Raw genomic sequence first — 22,605 nt, forward strand, 5'->3', positions numbered from 1 at the left:
TCTTTTTCCGCGTAGGTCCATTGTTACGTTAAACGAAACGACGGTTGAGAATGGAATGGCACTGGGCTCGGAATTGTATGGCCGGATCTGTTTGAAAAGGAAACGCTGAAAAGGGTGAGCTTAGAAAAGGCTGTTACGCTTCGCTTTATCTTGCCCGGGATGATCCCCGAAAAATCGATTCAACGGTTGCTCCTTCGAATTGGCCCCCTTGAATTGCGTCGCGCAGAATTCCGTTGAACTCGTTTTCTTTCTTGCTAAGGAAGGTCGATGATTAAAAAAAAACGAGTCAAATGGAATTTATAATTCACCGTAAGTATGTATGTAGAGGACAGTGAATTTGTACTCGTGTTTTACAAACTGCGTTATCGATTTCAAAATAGACGCGTTGGCCAGAAATATTTCGTCAAAGTGTTGACATTTCGTCGACGACGTCATCCAAGTGACCGCAGTGGATTCATTTTCTTGTTGCGTGACATCCATTGATCTAAATCGAGATGAATCAACGAACGATGTCGTTCAATGAATAACAATTCAGATCTCCAGAATATCCATGTTGTTCCAAGATACTATTATCGTGTCAAAAATTAGAAAATCAAGAAATTAGAAAAATTATATTTATATAAATTATATTTTATATGTTTGTAGAATTTTTTGTCCCAAAATTGTAATATTTTCTCAGTTTTAAGTGTATTTAAGTAAAATAAAATAGGCAAAATAGATAATAAACTTATTACTTCTCAATAGTTTCTATCCAGTGGTATATCATACCGACGAGTTTCAAAAAGAAAGCGACGAATTATTGTATACGGTTTGGTCACTCGTTATGGTCCGCAATCAGTTGCCAGGTGTTAACCTCTTGCCACGCACGTCGAAAATATTTTGTCCCAAAATTGCAATATTTTCTCAGTTTTTAAGTATATTTAAGTATAATCCAGGCAAAACAGATAATAAATTTATCGCTTTTTAGTAATTTCTATCCAGTGATATACCGATGAATTCGAAAGAAGACGAATTATTGTATACGGTTTGGTCACTCGTTATGGTCCGCAATCAGTTGCCAGTGCAATAGGTTAACTTTTTACGCTGGCGTGTCACGTACGTCGAGAATTCTTTTTCCCAAAATTGCAATATTTTCTCAGTTTTTAAGTATATTTAAGTATAATCCAGGCAAAACAAATAATAAACTTATTGCTTCTTAGTAATTTCTATTCAGTAATATACCGATGAATTCGAAAAGAAGACAAATTATTGTATACGGTTTGGTCACTCGTTACGGTCCGCAATCAGTTGCAAGTGGTTAATACTAGAACTACCAAAGTGGTCAAAATGACCAATTCATAATTTTTTAGAGTAATTTTACGAACTTACAACATTTTTTACAGATTCGAATCTTGTTTGTAAAATATGAAGATTATTATACAATTATTTGGTAATTATTAGATTATTATTGATTATTTTACAATTGTTCCATCTATATATATATATATATATATATGAATTAATGTTTTGTATCAAATGGAACACACTTTTGACAAAAAATATTAAATCATGTAACGCTCAAAAATAGTTCGTGTCGGCAACTGATATACGATCGACGATTTTACGAGTCAATGAATGGATGATGCGTGTCGTATTTTTGAGGCGCGCGGCACGTGAAAGGAGTAGAATGATGGTTTGGCAATCGTTCAAGTATCTATAAAAATTCATCAAGACTATAGAATCGACGAGCACGTGTATGGCTCGCGACATGAATTTTCTATCGCGAAACCAGCATCTTGCCAACGTGCATTTTATACTGTGCGTATAACGAAGTGAGAAACGATCGAGCAAAAACTATCAGAAAGATTCGCTTAAAGTTACGATTAAAGGAATTCAAGAAATGAAAATTCTACCCAACTTCCAAACGTTGGTCAGCGTGAACAGAAATCAGGCAGATCTCAAAGGCCACCTGTGACAAAACATCTATGGAGGAGAGTTTTATTGGCCATTAGAACGACGATGAACGAGGCATAACTGTTGACTCACGATCATGTGATGTATAACATAATGTTATAACAGTAATAAAGTACGTGTGCACTGGAAGTTCCATCTATAATGGCTGTCGGCTATTTCAACATCATGGTCATCCAGATGGACTTCCATCTTATTCATTGTTTTCATTCAGTGTAGAATCTTGAGACATTCGCCACTTTTTTTACAATTATATAATACACTGTGTGGCTCGTCTTTTGTAATTCATTAGTATGACTATTACAGGAATGCTATTAATCGGACGTCTGTTGACTGTCAAATGAAGTTTCACAACCAGGCTTCCAAGATCCTCTTTGGAAAAGCGCTTCCAGATATTTCTAATACATACTTCAGATTCTCTGCGTAACATGCTTTCTCGTCTAAGCATGAAAAGCTGAAATATTCTCGACTTTTATTGCGAAGTTTGTCACGATCTTATTTTTGCATTACATTTTCAGACTTACTTTACAAGGCAGTCATCCAAAGTAAACCAAATAATTCTTCACGAGTCACTGGCAGACTAGATGCTATTGACGTGCTCGTTAATTCAACGACGCCGTCATGCCTAGCGATCAAAAGTTTTTTCGTTTCATCGTTCATTGAGTTCTTAGCGAAACTAATGGTAGCTGCTTTGACGAATATCGCGGCGAACTGTTTTCATCTCGATCCTCGAACGTTCGTCAACGCATTGGTTTAAACGTTCAGGATTAAATCTTCGAAGTATGTATTGAATTGAGGTTTGGGTTAGATTGGATAGGCAAATTTATTTTACTTTTTTTTTATGTATATTTATTTGGTTTACATTTTGTAATCTGACAGCTGATTGTTCAAACTTGTTTTAGAAAAAGAAGATTGAAAGTGGAAAATTAAAAAAGAATATTTTGTATCACTTGCAGAAAGAAGAAAAATTGCTGTGCAAGCTCGCGAAAAATTGTCTAACGTGTACGACAAAGAAACCTTGAAACTACGTTTTTGGAATTTTTCTTTGTCAAAAAAGATAAAAACTTTTTTGAACGAGGAATCACAAAGTTGCCCAAAAGGTAATCGAACAAAATGATCGATATACTAGTCTAATAAAATTTTGTTTCTCACGACAAATTCTTGGCCAACTAAATATTATTTTTCCGCTGGATTCGCATTCTGTGTTTCGAATTTGCATGGTTCGACGTGGTTAATTAGTATCTTAGTGATAAAATTATTCTCACTCCACTAAGTACTCTAATGTACAAATATTTTTAAACATTACAAGTACACGGTCTTACCTAACTCTTGCTTCAAACTGTAGCGAAGAGAAACGATTAGGAACTATCAAATGTATCTCGAGTATCCGGACGTCGCATTAACATGCAGAGGACTAAACTAACAAGAGGCTCGGAATTACAAATTTATGCTAATTGACAGCTTATTAATATTGCTGATAGGATTTAATAGTAGTTGACTAGTTGATACTGCGCCATTTTCAGCGCTTGAACGTGTAAGAATGTATCTTTAATCGACACTGCTGCCTTCTCGCGTATTATGTGCAGCTGAGTTTCTATTTATTAGTTAGCCATTATTATTTAGCACGTTTGCGCTCTACTCAAAACGATGCATTGTGATTATCAACATTATCATTTAAGACTGAACAAAGAATTCGCGTTTCTCTCAGATCGAAACTCGTTTAACCAATTGGAATTATGATTCACACATTGTAAAGTGACAATTGTTCTCCAATATTTTATTATAGATCTGTATTTATGTTTCCTGTATCATCAATATTATGATTAATTTTTATGATTAATTTTAATCAATATTATGATTAATTTGTCAATGAATTTATAATAATATAATATATAGAATAATTTCTATATTACTTATTAAAAGAGCGAATGTTTATTCAATTTTAATTATTACGTGGGTTTCAATAAATAATTATTCAATAATACGTTTAATTTCTCTAATAATTTCATTTGGAATTTTAATATTTTTAATTTTATATATTACTATAATAATAATTGAAGATTTTAAATTAATAAATTTAATTTTCTATCAAATAAATTTAAATATTTTTATTTCATTATATCCTTTATATTTTATATTTATTATTAGATTATTGATTGATCTAAATCGTATTCCTTTTGATTTAATTGAATCAATCAGAATTAGTTTCAGATTTTAATTTAGAATATTATAAAAGATTATTGATTTATATTCTTTTATCTGAATATATAAATTTATTGTTTATAAAGATAATTTTATATGGTTTTATACATTGAAATATATTATTTAATTTAATTAATTTAGTATATTTATTATTATTAATTATATATATATATATATATATATGTTGAATAGAATTATTAATCTTAGTTTTATATTATTTAATTTATTTATGTATATTATATTATAATTTATGTATAATAATTTAATTTATTTATGTATACTATATTAGTAAACTTTTAATTTTAAATTAATAGGAAAGATGCAGAAAATGAGTCTAACAAGTGGAAACGCGCTAAGAGTCATCGTGTTATTTCCTTCCAACGTGTTTCTCAACGCCTGTCTGCATCTGTAACCTTCGTCAGACACAAACCACAAGATTTGCGTAGATTTTCCTCTCGAGATTTTGTCGTAGAAGTTAATGTCTTAAGTATCGTAGGGATTCAACGTGCACGTCTTTCGTCATTTCGTTGCATCCACAGTCGCGTCAGTTTTCTCTCTTTGCACCTATAGTGGCAAATTACTAAGCTAAAATTGATAATTTGACAGCTACGTCAATCGAGAGCCACATATATGCATAAGGCGAGTCGCTATGAATCACTTTAGCATTTCAAATACACAACATTTTTATCGTCTTTCTTCAAGTCGTAAATCAACAACGTCTCGAGCATAATGACGAGCGTCGTAGCACGTAAACTTGCTAATTTTTGCGATTTGCAAAAAATTTATTACCGATACGTCAAGCAATGGCGAACTTTCTGGAAAATTACCAGAATTCATACATTAACCTCTTGCGCTGGAATGACGTGCCACGCACGTCGAGAATATTGCGATATTTTTTCAATTTTAAATATATTTAAGTATAACACAGACAAAACAAATAATTTAAGTATATTTAAGTATAACCCAGGCAAAACAAATAATAAATTTAGTGATATCGTACCGACGAGTTCAAAAAAAAAGTGACGAATTATTGTGTACGTTTTGGTCGCTCGTTATGGTCCGCAATCAGTTGCCAGCGCAAGAGGTTAACTTTTTGCGCTGGAATAACGTGCCACGTACGTTGAGAATTTGTTTGTCCCAAAATTGCAATATTTTCTCAATTTTAAGTATATTTAAGTCTAACCCAGGCGAAACAAATAATAAATTTAGTGACATCGTACCGACGAGTTCAAAAAAAAAGTGACGAATTATTGTGTACGTTTTGGTCACTCGTTATGGTCCGCAATCAGTTGCCAGCGCAAGTGGTTACGAACATTCCGAGCAGTATTGCAAACTGACTTGACTAATTATTCAGAACCATGAGTAAATACATATACGCCATAGCCCGTAGGCTTGAAAATAATCAGTGGCCTTGTCATGTTTTTACGCCGACGTAATTTCACATCCTCTGCGGCTGATAATTCCGTGTCACGGCCCACTTTTTTCCTTCATTTTCATTAATATCAATCGGCCGCGCTGGCTTTGCTTTTTCATTGAATCGTTGTGTCACATCGCCTGATTCGTTAATTCCTGTTACTCATTGCTCGTTTCCTCCTCGCTCGTCCGTTTGCTAATTCCAAGCACGAAACATTCACGGCCACAATCAGCTGCAACCTTCGTCGGTAGGAGCTTTCACTTCGAGTCACGTCGACGTAGCGCGGATCATAAGGAGAAAATGTAAAATTGCTAAAAATTCGGATTCGTTCAGTCGTGGAAACACGATCGCGCAACGCGCTCGAAATAAAGTTAAATCTTTACGCATGTGAATCGTAAACAGCACAGATGGCTAATGTATCGCGCAAACAGAAGGCGAATTGCTCGCGGACAATAGAGATAAATTTTACTTTTACGCGACAGCCTGTCATTTATTCAGACATTTCTTTTCCACCGACGCCTCCCTTCGTTCTTCGCCAATCGATCAATTCTTTTCCAACTAAGCTTCCGGCTCTTACTACTGTATCGAAACTAAAAGTTCGACGAGCTCGAAACATGACGATTCACCCTCGGTGACGGTCAGATTGCGATCATAAATCATAGAAAAGTTTCCCTGACGGAATACCCTTTTTCTGTCTTTGCAACTTTCATTTTTATGTTTTTTTTTTAACCCCTTGCGCTGGCAACTGGTTCGCGGACCATAACGAGTGACCGAACCGTATACAACAATTCGTCGCTTTCCTTTTCTCTTGAACTCGTCGGTATGATATCGCTGGATAGAAATTATTAAGAAGCAATAAATTTATCATTTGTTTAGCTAAATAATGAAAAACAATAATAATACAAAATAACAAAAAAATGATAATGAAATAAATAATAAAAAAGTAATACTATCGTAAATAAGCTATATAGGTTGATCAACGATTTTGGAAGCACCCTGTAAATATATAATATTTATCATATATATATAATTATTAAATTATTAAATTATTATTATATTATTATTAAAGTATTAAATATTATCATATAATTATTAAATTACTAAATGTATAATATTTTCATTTATTCATTACTTACACCCTAACTTCTTTGTTACCTAACAATTTTTTTCTTTCGGTTGTTCTCGGTCATGCTACTTTCTGCCTTACGCTAAAACGATTTCATCCTGCGTGTAAAAAATGAGTTACATTAAATTTCGACAGAAATACTCAATTGTAGACAAATGCGAAATCCATCATATTGACGGATTTAGTAGCGCTAGTGTTAATAGCTTGGAGACATGCGAAAATCGTTCAGTCAACGTTTTCTATGCTAATTTTTCGCTAAACGAAGACCACTGTCTCTTATTTCACGTTAGGAGAAACACAGGTATAGGAGCCGAAGGACGATGAATAATATTCCACGAATCGTTCAGGTGTTGGACCTAATTCTGCCACGGCTAGCATGCAAGCCCATAAACGGGTGAAATGGGAAGTGGCGCGGGAAATAAGTCAGGCTGATTTAACGAGCATAAATGTGCGCGAGCTAGCATATCGGCAAAGGCCGCGCCCTGCGCATCCGTTTCCCAGTGGCCTACTAAAATCCACCTTCTCTTTCTCTCTCTCGTTCTCTCTGTCCGCACGCCGTGGATGAAAATAACACCATCAAAGCAGGAGGAGAAGCTAGATGGTTTAGAAACGCGGGGCAGGAAGGCAGGCTGAAGGAATGATAGCATTCCTATCAATAGGTCAGACGTACGGGAAAGAAATATACTCGATTGAAATCAGTCGAACGTCGGATGATCGGCTTCCTTATCGTTCTCGATCTTTACCTAATGGATATTGTATAATACCGAGCTGTAGTCGTTGCGCGTTTGCCATATTCGCACGTCTATTAGTTTGAATGTAAACTGAATTAATTAAATAAAATCAACCAGAAGAAACAAATCCATGTCTAATTATTATAAAATATAATCCTCCGTGTAATCTTAATTTTTTGTTATTAAAATTATTCTTATATAATATAATATAATTCCTGTATGAAGAATTGAAAAAAATAGCAACAATTAATTTTATGTCTAATTAACATAATCATAGAATTCTTAAGCTCTTGCGCTGGAATGCCGTGCACGTCGAGAATTCTTTGTCCCAAAATTGCAATATTTTCTCAGTTTTTACGTATATTTAAGTATAGCCCAGGCGAAACAAATAATAAATTTATTACTTCTCAATAATTTCTATCCAATGATATCATACCGACGAGTTCAAAAAGAAAGCGACGAATTATTAAGTACGGTTTGGTCACTCGTTATAGTCCGCAATCAGTTGCCAGCGCAAGAGGTTAAAAATAAAGTTCCAAATAAATTAACTATTATTAAATAGAAATAAAATTTATTAAATATAAATTTTATTATACATATAATTCGTAATATTCCGTAACTTCCTAATTTTAATATAACTGAAGCTAAAATTATAGATCTAAAAAAAGAAGCTTCGTGAGTTTTTTAATTCTTTAATCCAACTTGATTTGTCCCCTGGTTTCAAATTGACAGAATGATGGAAAATGAATGTCTGTTGTATAATGGGTAGATAAATAGTTAAATTTGCAAATTTTATTGATACGCAATGAAATAGACTAAATTTCAATTGCGTATAAGATTCGTACAAATAGATATTTCTCACATATAGATATTTAATTTTGTTACTATGTTCAAGATTATAAATGTGGTATTTCTGAAAAGATCAAATGTGATGTAGTAATAATTGAAAGATAATGTAACGTCTATCTTGAAAAGAAATATCATTTGTAACTCTGGCAACATTATTAAAAATATATTATATAATATAATTATGTAATAATATACAATTGTATAAAAGTATAAATATATTTAATATATATTAAAAATAATATTATTCAAAATATATTCTATATCTTATAAATATATTAAATACAGTTTTGTAACATTTGTAGCATTTCAGAATATATTTCTGATATTTTTCATAAATTTAATTTTTAATAAATTATATTTTTAATAAAGTATTTTTTGTTTTTTTTTTTAATAAAGTATATTGCTAGAGTTACAAACAATATTAAGTACATGTAAGTATAGTATTTCTGTGTTGTAAAATAATGTAACATTCTACAAGAAAAATGTGTAATGTACACAGTGATTTCTCTCTCTTTCTCTCTCTCTCTCCTTCTCCCCCCTCCTCTCTCTCTTGTTTCTCATTAAATATTTGACCACTATAAGTATTGAAACTGCTATGATTTTTTTTTAAAATCATATAATACTAAACTAATCGTATAATTCTAAAGCTTGAAGCTCTAGAAAACTCTTCAAAATGCATCGTTCATTTCATTCTAAAATGTTTTTACACGACGCAGCACGATGGCAAAATAAAGATATTTTTCTTCCCGGAAATTGCTACAAATTGTCATAGTATGTAAAAAAACATATGATCCCTCAAAATTTGCTGCACGATTTTTTTTTTCATTAACTTATTAAACTTTGAGCATCAGGCGAAAATGAATATAATAACGAAAATGTTACAATTTCTTGAATTTTTGTTTTAAGCCTAATATTTAAAATTCAATAAAAAAAATCATATGTGAAGTTTTTCATTATAGATTCAGTTATCAAAAAAGTTTCTCAATACTTTAACAATTTGTAGCAGAGAAAAAAATTAATATATAGATATTTCAAAATAAAACGAACGTGCTTCGTGGTTTAAAATAAGTCCAGATTTATTGACGTATGATTTCTCTTTTTTACAAAATTATAATAGTTTAAACATTCAGTACTACCTGAATATTAGTAGAAGCCATTGTACTTGATCATTCTATAGAATTATCTAATCGAGCAAAAAGTCCTCTCTTTAAACCAAACATTGCCTTCAGGCCTGCACCGGATTACCTTTGATTTTAAGCAGCCAAAACCGTGAAATCATTGATCAATGATTTTCACTAGGGCAACAATTCGTGCTGGAGTGAAAGTAACGTGCATGGAATTGTGCTTCCGCCGTTTTTCGAACCGCTGAGCTTCTCCAACGTCTCTCGAGTGTCGAACACAGCCTATGAAGAGCTGAAAGACCTCTACAAGTTCCTGTCAACTTTACTCGTGCGTAATTTCATTAGTTTGAAAGAGACGGAAGAGTGTGGAGCAACAGCCACGTGTACAGAGAGTAACACGATCGCAAATATTAATCACCAACATTATACAGTTCAGAGAAATGAAAGTTAGAAGCACATTAATATCACGTCACGCAATATTACGTGAATTTACGCGACGAAAAGTATGAACAGACACGTTTTCATCGATATAAATTCGATAACCACGTCAGACCGCTGCTCACACCATTTCGTCACGTGTAAAAACCATAATTTCGTGTTAATTCACAATTTTAACACCGGAGAATTATTCATAGAAAATGTAAGAAAACATTCAATTTTATTCTTTCACGGCTGCTAATCGTTCTACGAAACAGTGTATTTTCTTTTTTTTTATATATTTTATATATTTTGTATATTTTATATATTTTATGTATTTTATATATTTTGTATATTTTATATATTTGATGTATTTTATATATTTTGTATATTTTATATATTTTATATATTTTATGTATTTTATGTATTTTATATATTTTATATATTTTATGTATTTTATATATTTTATATATTTTATGTATTTTATATATTTTTTATATTTTTATATATTTTGTATATTTTATATATTTTATATTATTTTCATATTCGTACCGTGCAAAAATTTATGTATATTCGTGTAATATTTATGTACTTTCTTTGCATTCATTTGATCTGAATCAAAAATTTTCTACGTCCGAGGCTTCTATTATTATAACAGAAAATTATGACATAATTGCTGAACGGTTTCCAATGTATAACGTGATGCGAATAAATCCTAACTATGATGTCACACAAAACGTGATACCACATGATTTCATGTTACGTGATAGTAACGTATTTCTATGTTAAGCTATTTCTGCATCGCATTAATAAAAATTATCTAGAATGAAGAAGAGTTTTCTGAAAATGAATATTATCGAATATTAGTTTCGCGCCGTTTCTTTTGTAATTCTAAAACTAGTCGTTGTAACATTTCAAAATGATCAGTGTATTAAAATTACATCCTATTGTTATACAGGGTGTCCATAAAGTCTCTTTACAATTTCAAAAATTTATTACAAAGGCAAATGAAAAGGCAGGTAAGTGGAAATTATTACAAAATGACACGCATTTATTTAAGTTTCTTCTGCCTTATTTAATACACCCCTATATGGGCACCATTAGTTGCACGAAGCACATCAAGACGTTACTCGATTTCTTACAGGATCGATGTTTTCCTCAGATGTTCTTGGTCGTCCACTCCTCCCTTTGTCGAACACTGTCTCCATAAATTTCTTGTGCCATGCACGAATTAATGGACGTGACGGTGGATCTCTTCCATACTTAGTTCTGAAGCTAAGACCGAATTTGGTTTCAATAAACCATGATACGCACTGTGCCTTCTCTTGAGGAGTAGCCATTTTGTAAGGGATTCATTTAACAGTATGTAGTTTATTCAACAACAAGGTACCTGAAATGCAATGTGATAAAAATCTTGACAATCACCGAGTACATAGAACAAATCTGATGAAAATATCTCATCAACTGCCTTTGTAATAAATTTTTGAAATTGTAGACTTCATAGACCGACATGGGGTTATGTTGAAGATATCGTGTTTCGAACAAAGGTACGGGACATCACTAATCTAAAACAGAGGATCACTGATGCCATTGCCACCATTGATGAGAGCATGCTACAGCGAACATGGCAAAAAATCGAGTAGTGTCTTGACGTGCTTCGTGCAACTAATGGTACCCATACAGAGGTATATTAATGAGACAGAAAAGAACTTAAATATGTACGTCTCATTTTGTAATAATTTCCACTCATCTGTCCTTTCATTTGCCTTCGTAATAAATTTTTGAAATTGTAAAGTGACTTTCTGGATACCCTGTAGTTTTCGACTCTGCAGTAGAGGAGGCATAAAACGTTTCTCCGACATTCCTGATGGGTGCTAATTCAGGTCGTGGTGTCACACATCGCGGAAACTGATGCGAAGGCTTCGCGGTAATGCTGTTAGCACGACGCGAAATTAGCCGGACGATCTGACGCGTTGTGTGACAAAAAGTTTTCGTGACACTCGATCGTCGATCGTCGTTGATAATCGTCGATCATAAAAGGTACGTTTAAACGTACGAAACCAGGAAAGAAGGGAAAAAAGAAACTAGGACGGTTGACGCCCTCGGGTAAGAATCATTTTCACTTACAGTTCAACTCATTTCGCACTCAATTAACGATCACGAGTATTAACTCTCTGTATGGAAGGCTGCATTCTAAATTTTCCTGCAATTCGCCGTGAACGGTTCTTTTTCAATTTAGTTTCTCTCAGTTACAGAAGCTAAACTGCTTGTACTTAGAAAATGATTTTTTTAAATGTTGCTGTCAATCGCGGAAATATACAAAACAACGTTGTCTAATGTTACTGTTATCCTTGAACGAGGTTACTGAAACGGTTCCTTTGTCACGTAGCAGAAATGCTGGTCGAGAATTACCAAGCGACCAACCGGTGAATAATACAGTAAACGAGCACGTTTGCAAACGTTGTTAACTCCGCGATTGCATCATTACCACTTCGGAGCCCAAAGGGAAAGGTTTCAACGCTTCCAAAGATTTTCACGCTCCATCAGGGCACGCAGGCCGTTTAATTAAATTGAACGACGTTTCATGGGAGGCTACGTAACATGCGAGAAATGTTCAGTGAACTCCAATTTCGAGACAGCTCGACGCCTTTGAGCAAACGAATTAAAAAGTCTCTATCGATCGCTAACTTCGTTCCTTTCAAATCGAACAATTTAGATAGAGATTCGTATCCTAACGCGACGAAGTGAAACAAAATTTTTATCGAAATATGATACATATCGTTTACCTTGTTTGTTGAAATTTGCCTTGTTTTTAATAATTAATTCTTCAATTAATTTTTAATTTTTAGATTGAAACTTATTTTATTGTTCTCATGCTTCAGCTCGTTGACTAACACTTCATGCTGTTACTTACATCTATTTTATATTTTACAATATATTTATATTTTATATTTTATTATATTACTTACATCTATTTTATATTTTATAATATATTTATATTTTATATTTTATTATATTACTTACATCTATTTTATATTTTATAATATATTTATATTTTATATTTTATTATATTACTTACATCTATTTTATATTTTATAATATATTTATATTTTATATTTTATTATATTACTATAGTTACATCTATTTTATATTTTATATTTTATTATATTACTATACTTACATCTATTTTATATTTTATATTTTATTATATTACTATACTTACAGCTATTTTATATTTTATATTTTATTATATTACTATACTTACAGCTATTTTATATTTTATATTTTATTATATTACTATACTTACAGCTATTTTATATTTTATATTTTATTATATTACTATACTTACAGCTATTTTATATTTTATATTTTATTATATTACTATACTTACAGCTATTTTATATTTTATATTTTATTATATTACTATACTTACATCTATTTTATATTTTATAATATATTTATATTTTATATTTTATTATATTACTTACATCTATTTCATATTTTATAATATATTTTTATTTTATATTTTATTATATTACTTACATGTATTTCATATTTTATAATATATTTATATTACGTTCATTCTAACACTATACACTTTCTGTTGATTTTGTTTCCTTCGTCCGTATTCATTTACACTTTCTCGCTCATCTCGTGTCAAGTCACGTCTTTCACTGCTCCAATTACACACGGACAGATAATGAGACATAATTGCTGCTATCAGAAATTAATTTCTGTCGAACGTTGTATTGCCAGTTGACAGAAGGTTCAACGAACCCGGAATCAACGTATCTGTAAATTAATCAAGATAACTTCATTAAAGGATAGATGATTGAAATACCTTGGTACGTAAGGGACTCTACATGGAACCTAAAACACATTTCCTCGGGAGCAGTGGGTCACCTATTCTAGTCAGCATGATGTCAGCCAGATGAAATCGTAGATCGACGGTTACCATAACGACCAACTGTTCTCCCTTTATTTTCCTACTTCAACGTCGTAGTAGTTCAACTAGATCTCCCCGACCCTTCACGCAGTCTGCGATTACAGGCATTCAGAACCCCTGGCGTTCTATTTTTTTATTTTTTTTTTTTTCCGGAGTTTCCTATTCCTGCCACCTGCTTCTAGCAATTCAGCAATAGATTTCATTTCAATCGACCGACGAGGGAAATGTACCAACGTCTCGTGAACCGGTAATAGTATTTCAATTCATATTTCGACTCCATCTCCGAAAACTCATTTTCAACCCTCGATTAAAGGGACAAGATGAAAGGTACAGCGGTTTGTCTGTGAAATAATGAATCATCGACAGTTGTAATAACTGCAGAGAGAGTGTAGTGTTAGAATGAACGTAATATAAATATATTATAAAATTATAAAATAAATGTAAGTAATATAATAAAATATAAAATATAAATATATTGTAAAATATAAAATAGATATAAATATAAGATATAAAATAGATATAAAATAGATATAAATATAATAGATATAATAATATAATAAAATATAAAATATAAGTATTTTCTTTCCTCTTTTTTGTTCTTAATTTTCTTTAATTTTCTCGATTCAACTTGACGTACTAAAATTATTGTACGTCCACGGTTTCTTTTTATTTTCATTATTTAGAGTCGCATCAACTTCTTGCGGGGATTATTGGCGGCTTGAAATGAAATCTTACAATTTATTGTATAAGTTAGATTGTTTTAGGTGGTTAGAGTGTATTAGTTTTAAGATTGATTCTTTATCCTTTAGGTTGTCATTTAGGGAAAGACTCATGTTTAGTGAATATCTGTTCATGGATTCTATTTGTTGACCAATATGTTCCACTGTCAGTTGAACTTTGCACAAATCTTGGGAAGGATATTCTTTTTTGAAGAGATATTTTTTGATCGGTGAGTGTTGTATGGCCCGTTACAATTCTTGAAATTACTTAACTTGAAAATTACTTAATTCTTGAAATTACTTAACTTGAAAATTACTTAATTCTTGAAATTACTTAACTTGAAAATTACTTAATTCTTGAAATTACTTAACTTGAAAATTACTTAATTCTTGAAATTACTTAACTTGAAAATTACTTAATTCTTGAAATTACTTAACTTGAAAATTACTTAATTCTTGAAATTACTTATCTTGAAAAACTTAGTCATGTGTTAATGGAAGGATCCATGTTGTTCCACTCCGTAAATTGATAATCATTTGTGAATTCACGATATTTCTCTCAGAAATTTTCTCTGCGAGTGGCCGATATGAAACTCCAAATAAATATCGAGAATCCTAGATATCGAAACAGAAAGAAACACGAACGAAAGAAAAATCATCTCGTAGCCTTGGTTTGCGTGAGTGCACTTTAAAGGAGGTCGCTCTATCGTGATATAGTATATTTTCACTGCAATAGTCGTCTGTTGCTGTATAAGGAAAAGGCTTGATGCTTTTACGCAATAAGTAGAAACACGAAGGTGTTGTCTCTTGGCAAGATCGGTACGTGTGCGGCTGTTTGTAAAAAAAATTATCTGTTTAGGAACGACGGCGTTGTCGCGCAAGAAAAAGGTGTTCCGGAGACGAAGACAGCCAAGACCTTGAAGATAAAAGTTGGTCATGTTGTTTAAAAGAAACCATCTGTCTCGGACATAATGGCCTGCGTCATAGATCAACAATGCTTCGCTTGCGTAACTTCCTTCATTTCAATCAAATATCCCCCTCTTCCTTAATTGATCTTTATTGTTAACTTATTTGAAAATTGTATCGGCGAATTTCGTTGAGCATCGAGAAATTTATTAACTGCGCGGATGATCCAAACTTTCATTTTTATTATCATACACATCGCTTTAACCTCTTGCGCTGGAATGACGTGCCACACACATCGAGAACTTTTTGTCCCAAAATTGCAATATTTTCTCAGTTTTTGCGTATATTTAAGTATAACCCAGGTGAAACAAGTAATAAATTTATTACTTCTCAATAATTTCTATCCAGTGATATCATACCGACGAGTTTAAAAAGAAAGCGACGAATTATTGTATACGGTTTGGTCACTCGTTATGGTCCGCAATCGATTGCCAGCAAGTGGTTAACCTCGTGTGTTGGAATGACGTGCCACACACGTCGAGAATTTTTTATCCCAAAATTGCAATATTTTCTCAGTTTTAAATATATTTAAGTAAAACAAAATAGGCAAAATAAATAATAAATTTATTATTTCTCAATAATTTTTATTCAGTGATATCATACCGACGAGTTTAAAAAGAAAGTGACGAATTATTGTATAGTTTGGTCACTTGTTATGGTCCGCAATCAGTTGCCAGCGCAAGTGGTTAAAGATGTGGCTGATAAGACATCTTGTTCAGCGAAATTGATAAATAATCGAAAGTGTGTCGCGACTTTGTTTCAATGTAAAAGGAGCGAACACAATTGTCTACTTCTTGTTGAATCGTACTGATCCATGAATACTTTCCCATGGAGAAAATCTATTATTTTCCTGAGTACGCCCTCTTAAACAACGCGAATAAACACGGATGACGTAATGGATTTTCATTTTACGTAACAATCACTACAAAATTGCCGGCAATGAATCATCCTTCAGTCAAAGTCAGGAAATCAATCTGATCTAGTTTCACTTGTCAATCGTGTTTGCACAGTATGAAAATTTTCATTTTTCAAATCGAAGCACTTATTATTCGATTTACAGATTGTAAAAATTATAAAATTCACAAATCATATCAATTATATAAATTTATTTTTCCTCTTTTTCATTGTCACAAATTTCTTTCTATAATTTCTTATTGTTGAAATTCCTCTTTTCTTTTAAGTATCTTTGTACTCTTTTTGTTGTTACAATTCCATTTTTAGTATTCTTGTTATTTCTTTATTACTGCAATTTCTGTTTTTACATCTTATACATTTTTATTGCTAAAACTTCTTTCTTGATCGCTGATTTTTCCTTTTTTCTTTTTTGTGGAGTTCTTTGTTGAATTTTTTTTTAGAAAATTCTTCCAATTTAGTTATATTCCTTGCCTACTAATAATTTTTCTCGTCCAAGTTTTTGTCCAAGGCTCTTTTCCTATTAGTCCAATATACAAGTTTTCAATTTCAATTCGATTATGGTAAAGAATAACTTGAAAAAATATTGCCTATAAACAGGATATCAAATAATCATTATTTGCAGATTGCTACTGCTGACCAAAGCAAAAGATAACATTCAACTTCTCTGAAATGCAAAATTCTCAAAAATTTCGAAATCACTTCTCCTTAAGAGGGTATTCTGGTTTAGTAGTTTTAGAATCACTTCTATCTCTATAAGAATGTATTCTGGTTTAGAAGTTAGAAAAAATTAATTTCTTCTTTCTTCACGGTATACGTGTTTGAAAAGATGTATGCAGAAGAATTTGTTTGATTTCGCAAAATTAACTTAATTGTAAATGTTTGAAGTAGCAGTTATATTTTTCTCTCTTGCGTAACATTCATTATTTAAGTGTCCTGGTTTCTGGTTTTAACCCATTAAAAAGAGAGATTAATGTAAACAAGTATATTGAGAATGTGGAAATTTCTTCTTTAGATTTCTTCTTTAAATGTATTTTCCTCGAAATCCTAATTGACAAATTGACAAAATTTTAATATAATACAGACTATAACATAATAAAGGCTGAAAAATGTTGAAAAAACAATATTTCGGATTAAAAGTATCGTCGTCGTTATTTTAATAATCAAGATTTTCATTTCATTTTGGTTCACGCCATAGCCACATAATCATAATCAAGATCTTTTCATTCTTTTGCTTCAAACTAGAAGAATGAACACTCATTTTTAAAGAGCCTTTATTAAACCAAACGTAACTCATGTAATTCTGATTATTCTTATTTTAACAAAAATAATTTAGTTATCAATAAACGTACGTGCAGGAAAACTTCAGGAAAAACAGACGAAGGCTTTTTTTGCAAAAATACCCTGAATATGATTTACTTAATATGGCACTTTGTAAACCAGAATTTAATCTTGGTTGAATGCTAAGTGTTCAAGCGACTTTAATGACCTCTAGTACAAGGCAATTCAAAATATACAATAAGGATTTGAAACCTTAATTAGAACCGTATAAAGTATAGCTCAGCCTTGATTTAATCGCTATTCAAAAACGTAGAATGTTGCCAACCGAGTCTGAATGTCACAGCATCAATCGGTGCCGCTACTTGATGCTTTAATTTAAGACCACGCTATACAGTAGAAACTTCTATGACCAACATTCGTGTTCTATGCTCGTTATATCAATCCAGGCGTGAAATTCGATAATTAAGTCAATGCATCGTTCATCAGGTGAGAACACGCGATATCTTCTTATCTACTCGTTGTCGTTGCATCATTAGTCGCGAATCCAATAATAAATGGCAATGAATAGAGAACGTGTTGCTGGATACAGTAGATTTATCGATTGTAAATAATCGTCGATGTTGTAAACTAATTACTTCGACATGCCAAAATAAGCTGGAAAAATTGATTTCTCTGAATGTTTGTCAAAAAATCGTGTTGCACTCGGAAAAAGCATTATTACTCAAATCCTATTTTATCATAATCGAATTTATCCTCTTGTACGTATAAATTTTTAAGAAATATTCACATTGCAGGCATCAGCTGCATTCTTTCCATTACATATTTAAATGAATATAAATTGGTAATTTAATTCGTAATTTTAAAAATTACAAACAGTCACTGAAGATTCTGTCGACAACAGACTTGATGCAGTGGAAGTATTATTTTATACATTGGGATGGACAACAATTATACGTCGTTATTAGGTATTTCAGTATCATAACATCTGCATGCATTAGTACATTACATGATCGAGATCTAAACGTGCAAGATCTAAAAATGAGAGTAAGTTGTTGGCAAAATAACTCATGATATCTGAAATAAATAAATAATATAATTGCATTTTCATAGACAATTTTTTTAGGAAAATAGAATAGGAATAAGGTAAAAAAAATAGCAATATGATAAATTATTATTTGTTTCATATGACTATATTTTCTACGCATTCAAAAATGAAGAAAAAGTATTAAATGAAACAAGAAATTTTTTTAATAATTTCTAAAATATCAAGTGTTTCCAAAGTATTATCCTTGATTAGAATTATGGCTTCCATACAAAATATTTTGCATTTTTGTTCTATGTCGGAAAATGTTTGTAAAATAGAAAAATATTAATTTTTGGATATTTTCTTTTTTTAAAGAGATTTTAAAAAGCTTCAAAACTTTTCATTATTATATTCAATTTCATCAGAAAATTTCATTATTATATCAAATCCAATTATAAATAATAAGATTATCAGAATACAATTAAAATAATATATAATTTATTAAAATTTAATTACTGTTCCATTAGGTTCCATTATAATATTATCAATATCAAGATTATTAAATATCAAGTTCCATTACAAATAATAAGATTATCAGAATATAGTTTAAATAATTTATCTAATTCATTTCTCAGCTACATAAATATTTATCTTAGTTGTATGAAAAAACTACTTCTCAAAACAATGTTACACTATTGTAAACGATGCATGTTCATAACAAAAAAATTTGATTGATCATTCATATTTTTTTAAACAAAATCTAATACTTTTTCATATATTACCAATCAATGCGATTTTTTTAAATTTTTTATTTTCTTTAATGATTTCTTGTAAAATTACTGTTTTCGAATATTCAATTATATTTATATTTGAAAGTACTAAATGTTATATTAATTATGTATTATTCCATGAGATAAAATTATGCTGTATGTTATTAATGTATAAATATGGAAAAATTTTATAATCTGACAAAAGAATGTTTCGAGAAAAAGATAATCTAATGTTAATGGACTATAAAACTGCAATATAAAAAATTTCTTTAAAAAATTTTTTCGATAGAAAATTAAGGTCGAGCTATTTTAAATAGTATGTATTTTCGTTTAAATAGTATCACGTATTTCGTTACTATATGTTGTAGACGATATTAAGACAAATTCCTCCCATAGAAATCATAACCTTGAGATGATCTTAAAGTTAGAAATTTACGAAATTTAACGAAAGAAGAATTATTGTTAAATTTTATTTTTACCAAACGGAACTTAGTTTTTACATACCTAAAGCTATGTTCATGTATTCTGTTATGATAAGTGTTTAAACCCTGTTCATTTTCTTGTAAACGTAGTCAAGCCGCGGAAGTAAATTAGTGTTTGTTGCTGCTATAATGCTGTCACGACGAACTTCGCGCCATGTAACACGAATTCGCATTATCCGAGTTCGCATTTTAAGTTCAAGGTCATCTCAAGATCACAATGCAAACAATCAAATTTTTTTTGATATCAGCAGACATGCTAAAGGCAAAAATACATAAAATCAAGGTGACCTTAATATTTTTTATTGAAAAAAAAAATTTGGAAAGAATTTTTGATATTGTAGTTTGTAGCCCACCAAAAACAGATTAACTTTTGTCCGAAACATTTTCTGTCAGACCATGAAAAATCGTAGCATACATACTGTACATTATGTACATATTATCTTTAAAGATAATATGTAGAAAATTTATTTTTGCGTTGTTGGTTATTCTGTACTTAACCTGGTACAGCCCACAGTATGATATAGTCTTTCAAATGAGAGTTTAGATTAGACAAATTGTTATTGCGTTTCAGAATTTACTCGAGATTACTACACATCTCTTACATATTCATATTGTAGATTATTCCACAACAAAATATTAAAATGTTCCGAACTAGCTTGAGAACTGTACGTATCGCTTTAGGAAGCAAGGCTTTTGCGAATGCACCGGCTCGAGAACAAGCGGTCTCAACAGCCTTCAAAGTTCAAGATCCGAAAGATTTCAATGATCGCGTTAAGAACTCCAAAGTGCCTGTTATTGTCGATTTTTTCGCAACGTAAGTAAAAGTCATACTGTTAAATAATTTTCAGAATGTGTCAAATGCAATTTGATTCGTAGGTGGTGTAATCCATGTCGGATGCTCACTCCTCGCATAGAATCGGTAATTGCGGAAAAACAAGGGAAAGTTTTGCTGGCGAAGGTTGATATCGATGAAAATAGTGATCTTGCTTTGGATTACGAGGTTACATAATTTTTGATCTTTCTAAATTGTTCATTTATTTTGAAGTAATGAAAATAATAGAAATTAATGTTATGTATAGGTTGGTTCCGTTCCAGTTCTGATTGCAATGAAGGATGGAAAAGTATTAGACAGAATTGTTGGTCTTCAAGATGTAGATAAACTTAAACAATTTGTAGACAAGTATTCAGAATAATGTAATTTACTTTAAGTGTAATTTTGTTATGGAGTATTTGTAGTTATTGAGATATTTGTATATCGTATGCTTATAAGTGTATAGTACAATATATAATTTTTTATTTCTATATATCATTAACTTTATAAACTTCATATATATGATATATATGATATATATATGAAATTCTAAAATAAATTATTTTTAACATAATAAACAAATAAATTTAATTATTTACCAAAATTTAATACAACTATTTTATGAATGAAAGAACAATGATTAGCAACATATAAAAGAATGTTTCATTTTGTCAAATGTTGATAAATTTTAAGTATAATTGCAAATTAATTAAGTTTCCGTAGGTAAAGCTTGTAGAAGTTCCCTTGCCCTTTGATAAGCAATAGATTCTACTTCGTCTTTGTTTTCTTCATTCTCTTCTACCTTCCTTATAATATCCATGCCTTTTTTTAAAAGTTGTTCTCTAGCCATTCCTTTACACCCTTCAAAATACTCCAAAACTGTTGGAAAAATGTCATCTGGTATAGAAGTTTCATCCAGTAAATTGTCAATTAACCAAATTTGCCTTAATTTTTCAAATTTCCATTCAGATCGTGCATGTTTCCACTGTAAATGATGTTATCATAGAAAGAATTAGAAACTGTTCCTTGTTCTCGAATATCTACATTTTAAGTAATAAAGTAATATTATAAAAGAAATCTTTAAAACCTTTGAAACATAATTAAGTCCTTTCTTCATTGTTTCCATTCTATTGCTCATTCTTTTTTCATTCTCTTTTTTCTCAGCTTTTTCTCTCTTCAATTGTCTCTTAGAAGGCTGTTTTGTCCGAACCTTTTTTTCGTCATTTTTGTGAATCTTTTCTGTATCATTTAAGTTAGTTCTTGTGCATATACTATTAACAAAAAGTTTATATTTATATACATATAACTTACATAAGCTACAAAACAATCAGAATGTAAATATGCATATAAAGTCATATTTACTTTGTCTTTTTCTCATCTTTTTTATCCTGGTTTTCTTTTATTTCAGCAAAGACATTTTCCTCATCATTGTCATTAATTGTACGTTTATTAGTATTATTATTGTTGTTATTATTATTTGAAATCTTTCTTTTTCTTTTTTGTCTTGTATATTTTAACTCCTGCTTATTTACTTTTTCCATTTGATTAGTATCAGATTCTGAGGTAATAGTTTTATCTATTTTACTTGTAATTTCTGCAAATGATAAATTAAAGATAAACTTGTATTATACAAATTTAAATGGACTGTATATATAATGTAAAAATATAAATAAGATTTATTAAATATTTACCTTTAGATTCATACCCTTTCTTCGTTCGTTTATGCGATTTTGAACTCCTAACCCCAAATTTTGACGTACTATCAAATTCCATTCTATTGCTCACTTAGATACTCTATATAAATATAATTTTAAACTTATAAAATTGCAACATTTAGAGTATTAATAATATTCTTCCAATTAATAGCAAATAAGAATTCTAAAC

General features: G+C 30.8%; 2 protein-coding genes and 2 long non-coding RNA genes across 5 annotated transcripts; 3 read left to right on the forward strand and 1 right to left on the reverse strand.

Moving 5' to 3' along the window:
* The first annotated feature begins 2,318 nt into the window (after window positions 1-2,318).
* LOC122534951 lies at window positions 2,319-4,999 on the forward strand. The gene is made up of 3 exons (XR_006308024.1): window positions 2,319-2,730; window positions 2,853-3,050; window positions 4,467-4,999. It is a non-coding gene; the product is annotated as an uncharacterized LOC122534951 (long non-coding RNA).
* A 6,633-nt stretch (window positions 5,000-11,632) lies between these two features.
* On the forward strand, window positions 11,633-15,652 carry LOC122534950. Its single transcript, XR_006308023.1, has 3 exons — window positions 11,633-11,916; window positions 14,566-14,705; window positions 15,335-15,652. It is a non-coding gene; the product is annotated as an uncharacterized LOC122534950 (long non-coding RNA).
* Window positions 15,653-20,414: 4,762 nt separating this feature from the next.
* On the forward strand, window positions 20,415-21,209 carry LOC122534947 (thioredoxin, mitochondrial-like). The gene is made up of 3 exons (XM_043666054.1): window positions 20,415-20,724; window positions 20,787-20,910; window positions 20,990-21,209. Exons 1-3 carry the CDS (start codon window positions 20,552-20,554, stop codon window positions 21,101-21,103), a joined length of 411 nt encoding a protein of 136 aa, XP_043521989.1. The 5' UTR covers window positions 20,415-20,551; the 3' UTR covers window positions 21,104-21,209.
* Window positions 21,210-21,292: 83 nt separating this feature from the next.
* Window positions 21,293-22,515, reverse strand: LOC122534944 (myb-like protein X). 2 transcript variants are annotated; one of them, XM_043666051.1, is made up of 4 exons: window positions 22,413-22,515; window positions 22,084-22,315; window positions 21,809-21,992; window positions 21,293-21,706 (listed from the first exon to the last, which is right to left on the reverse strand). In XM_043666051.1, the coding sequence occupies exons 1-4, from the start codon at window positions 22,492-22,494 to the stop codon at window positions 21,431-21,433; spliced, it is 774 nt and encodes a 257-aa protein (XP_043521986.1). In that variant the 5' UTR covers window positions 22,495-22,515; the 3' UTR covers window positions 21,293-21,430. The 2 variants fall into 2 exon arrangements, with proteins under 2 accessions (XP_043521986.1, XP_043521985.1); XM_043666050.1 differs by having other exon boundaries at window positions 21,809-21,995.
* Between the last annotated feature and the right edge of the window lie 90 nt (window positions 22,516-22,605).

This window comes from Frieseomelitta varia, unplaced genomic scaffold, assembly GCF_011392965.1.
Source record: "Frieseomelitta varia isolate USP_RPSP 00005682 unplaced genomic scaffold, Fvar_1.2 scaffold_650, whole genome shotgun sequence".
Lineage (NCBI taxonomy): Eukaryota > Metazoa > Arthropoda > Insecta > Hymenoptera > Apidae > Frieseomelitta > Frieseomelitta varia.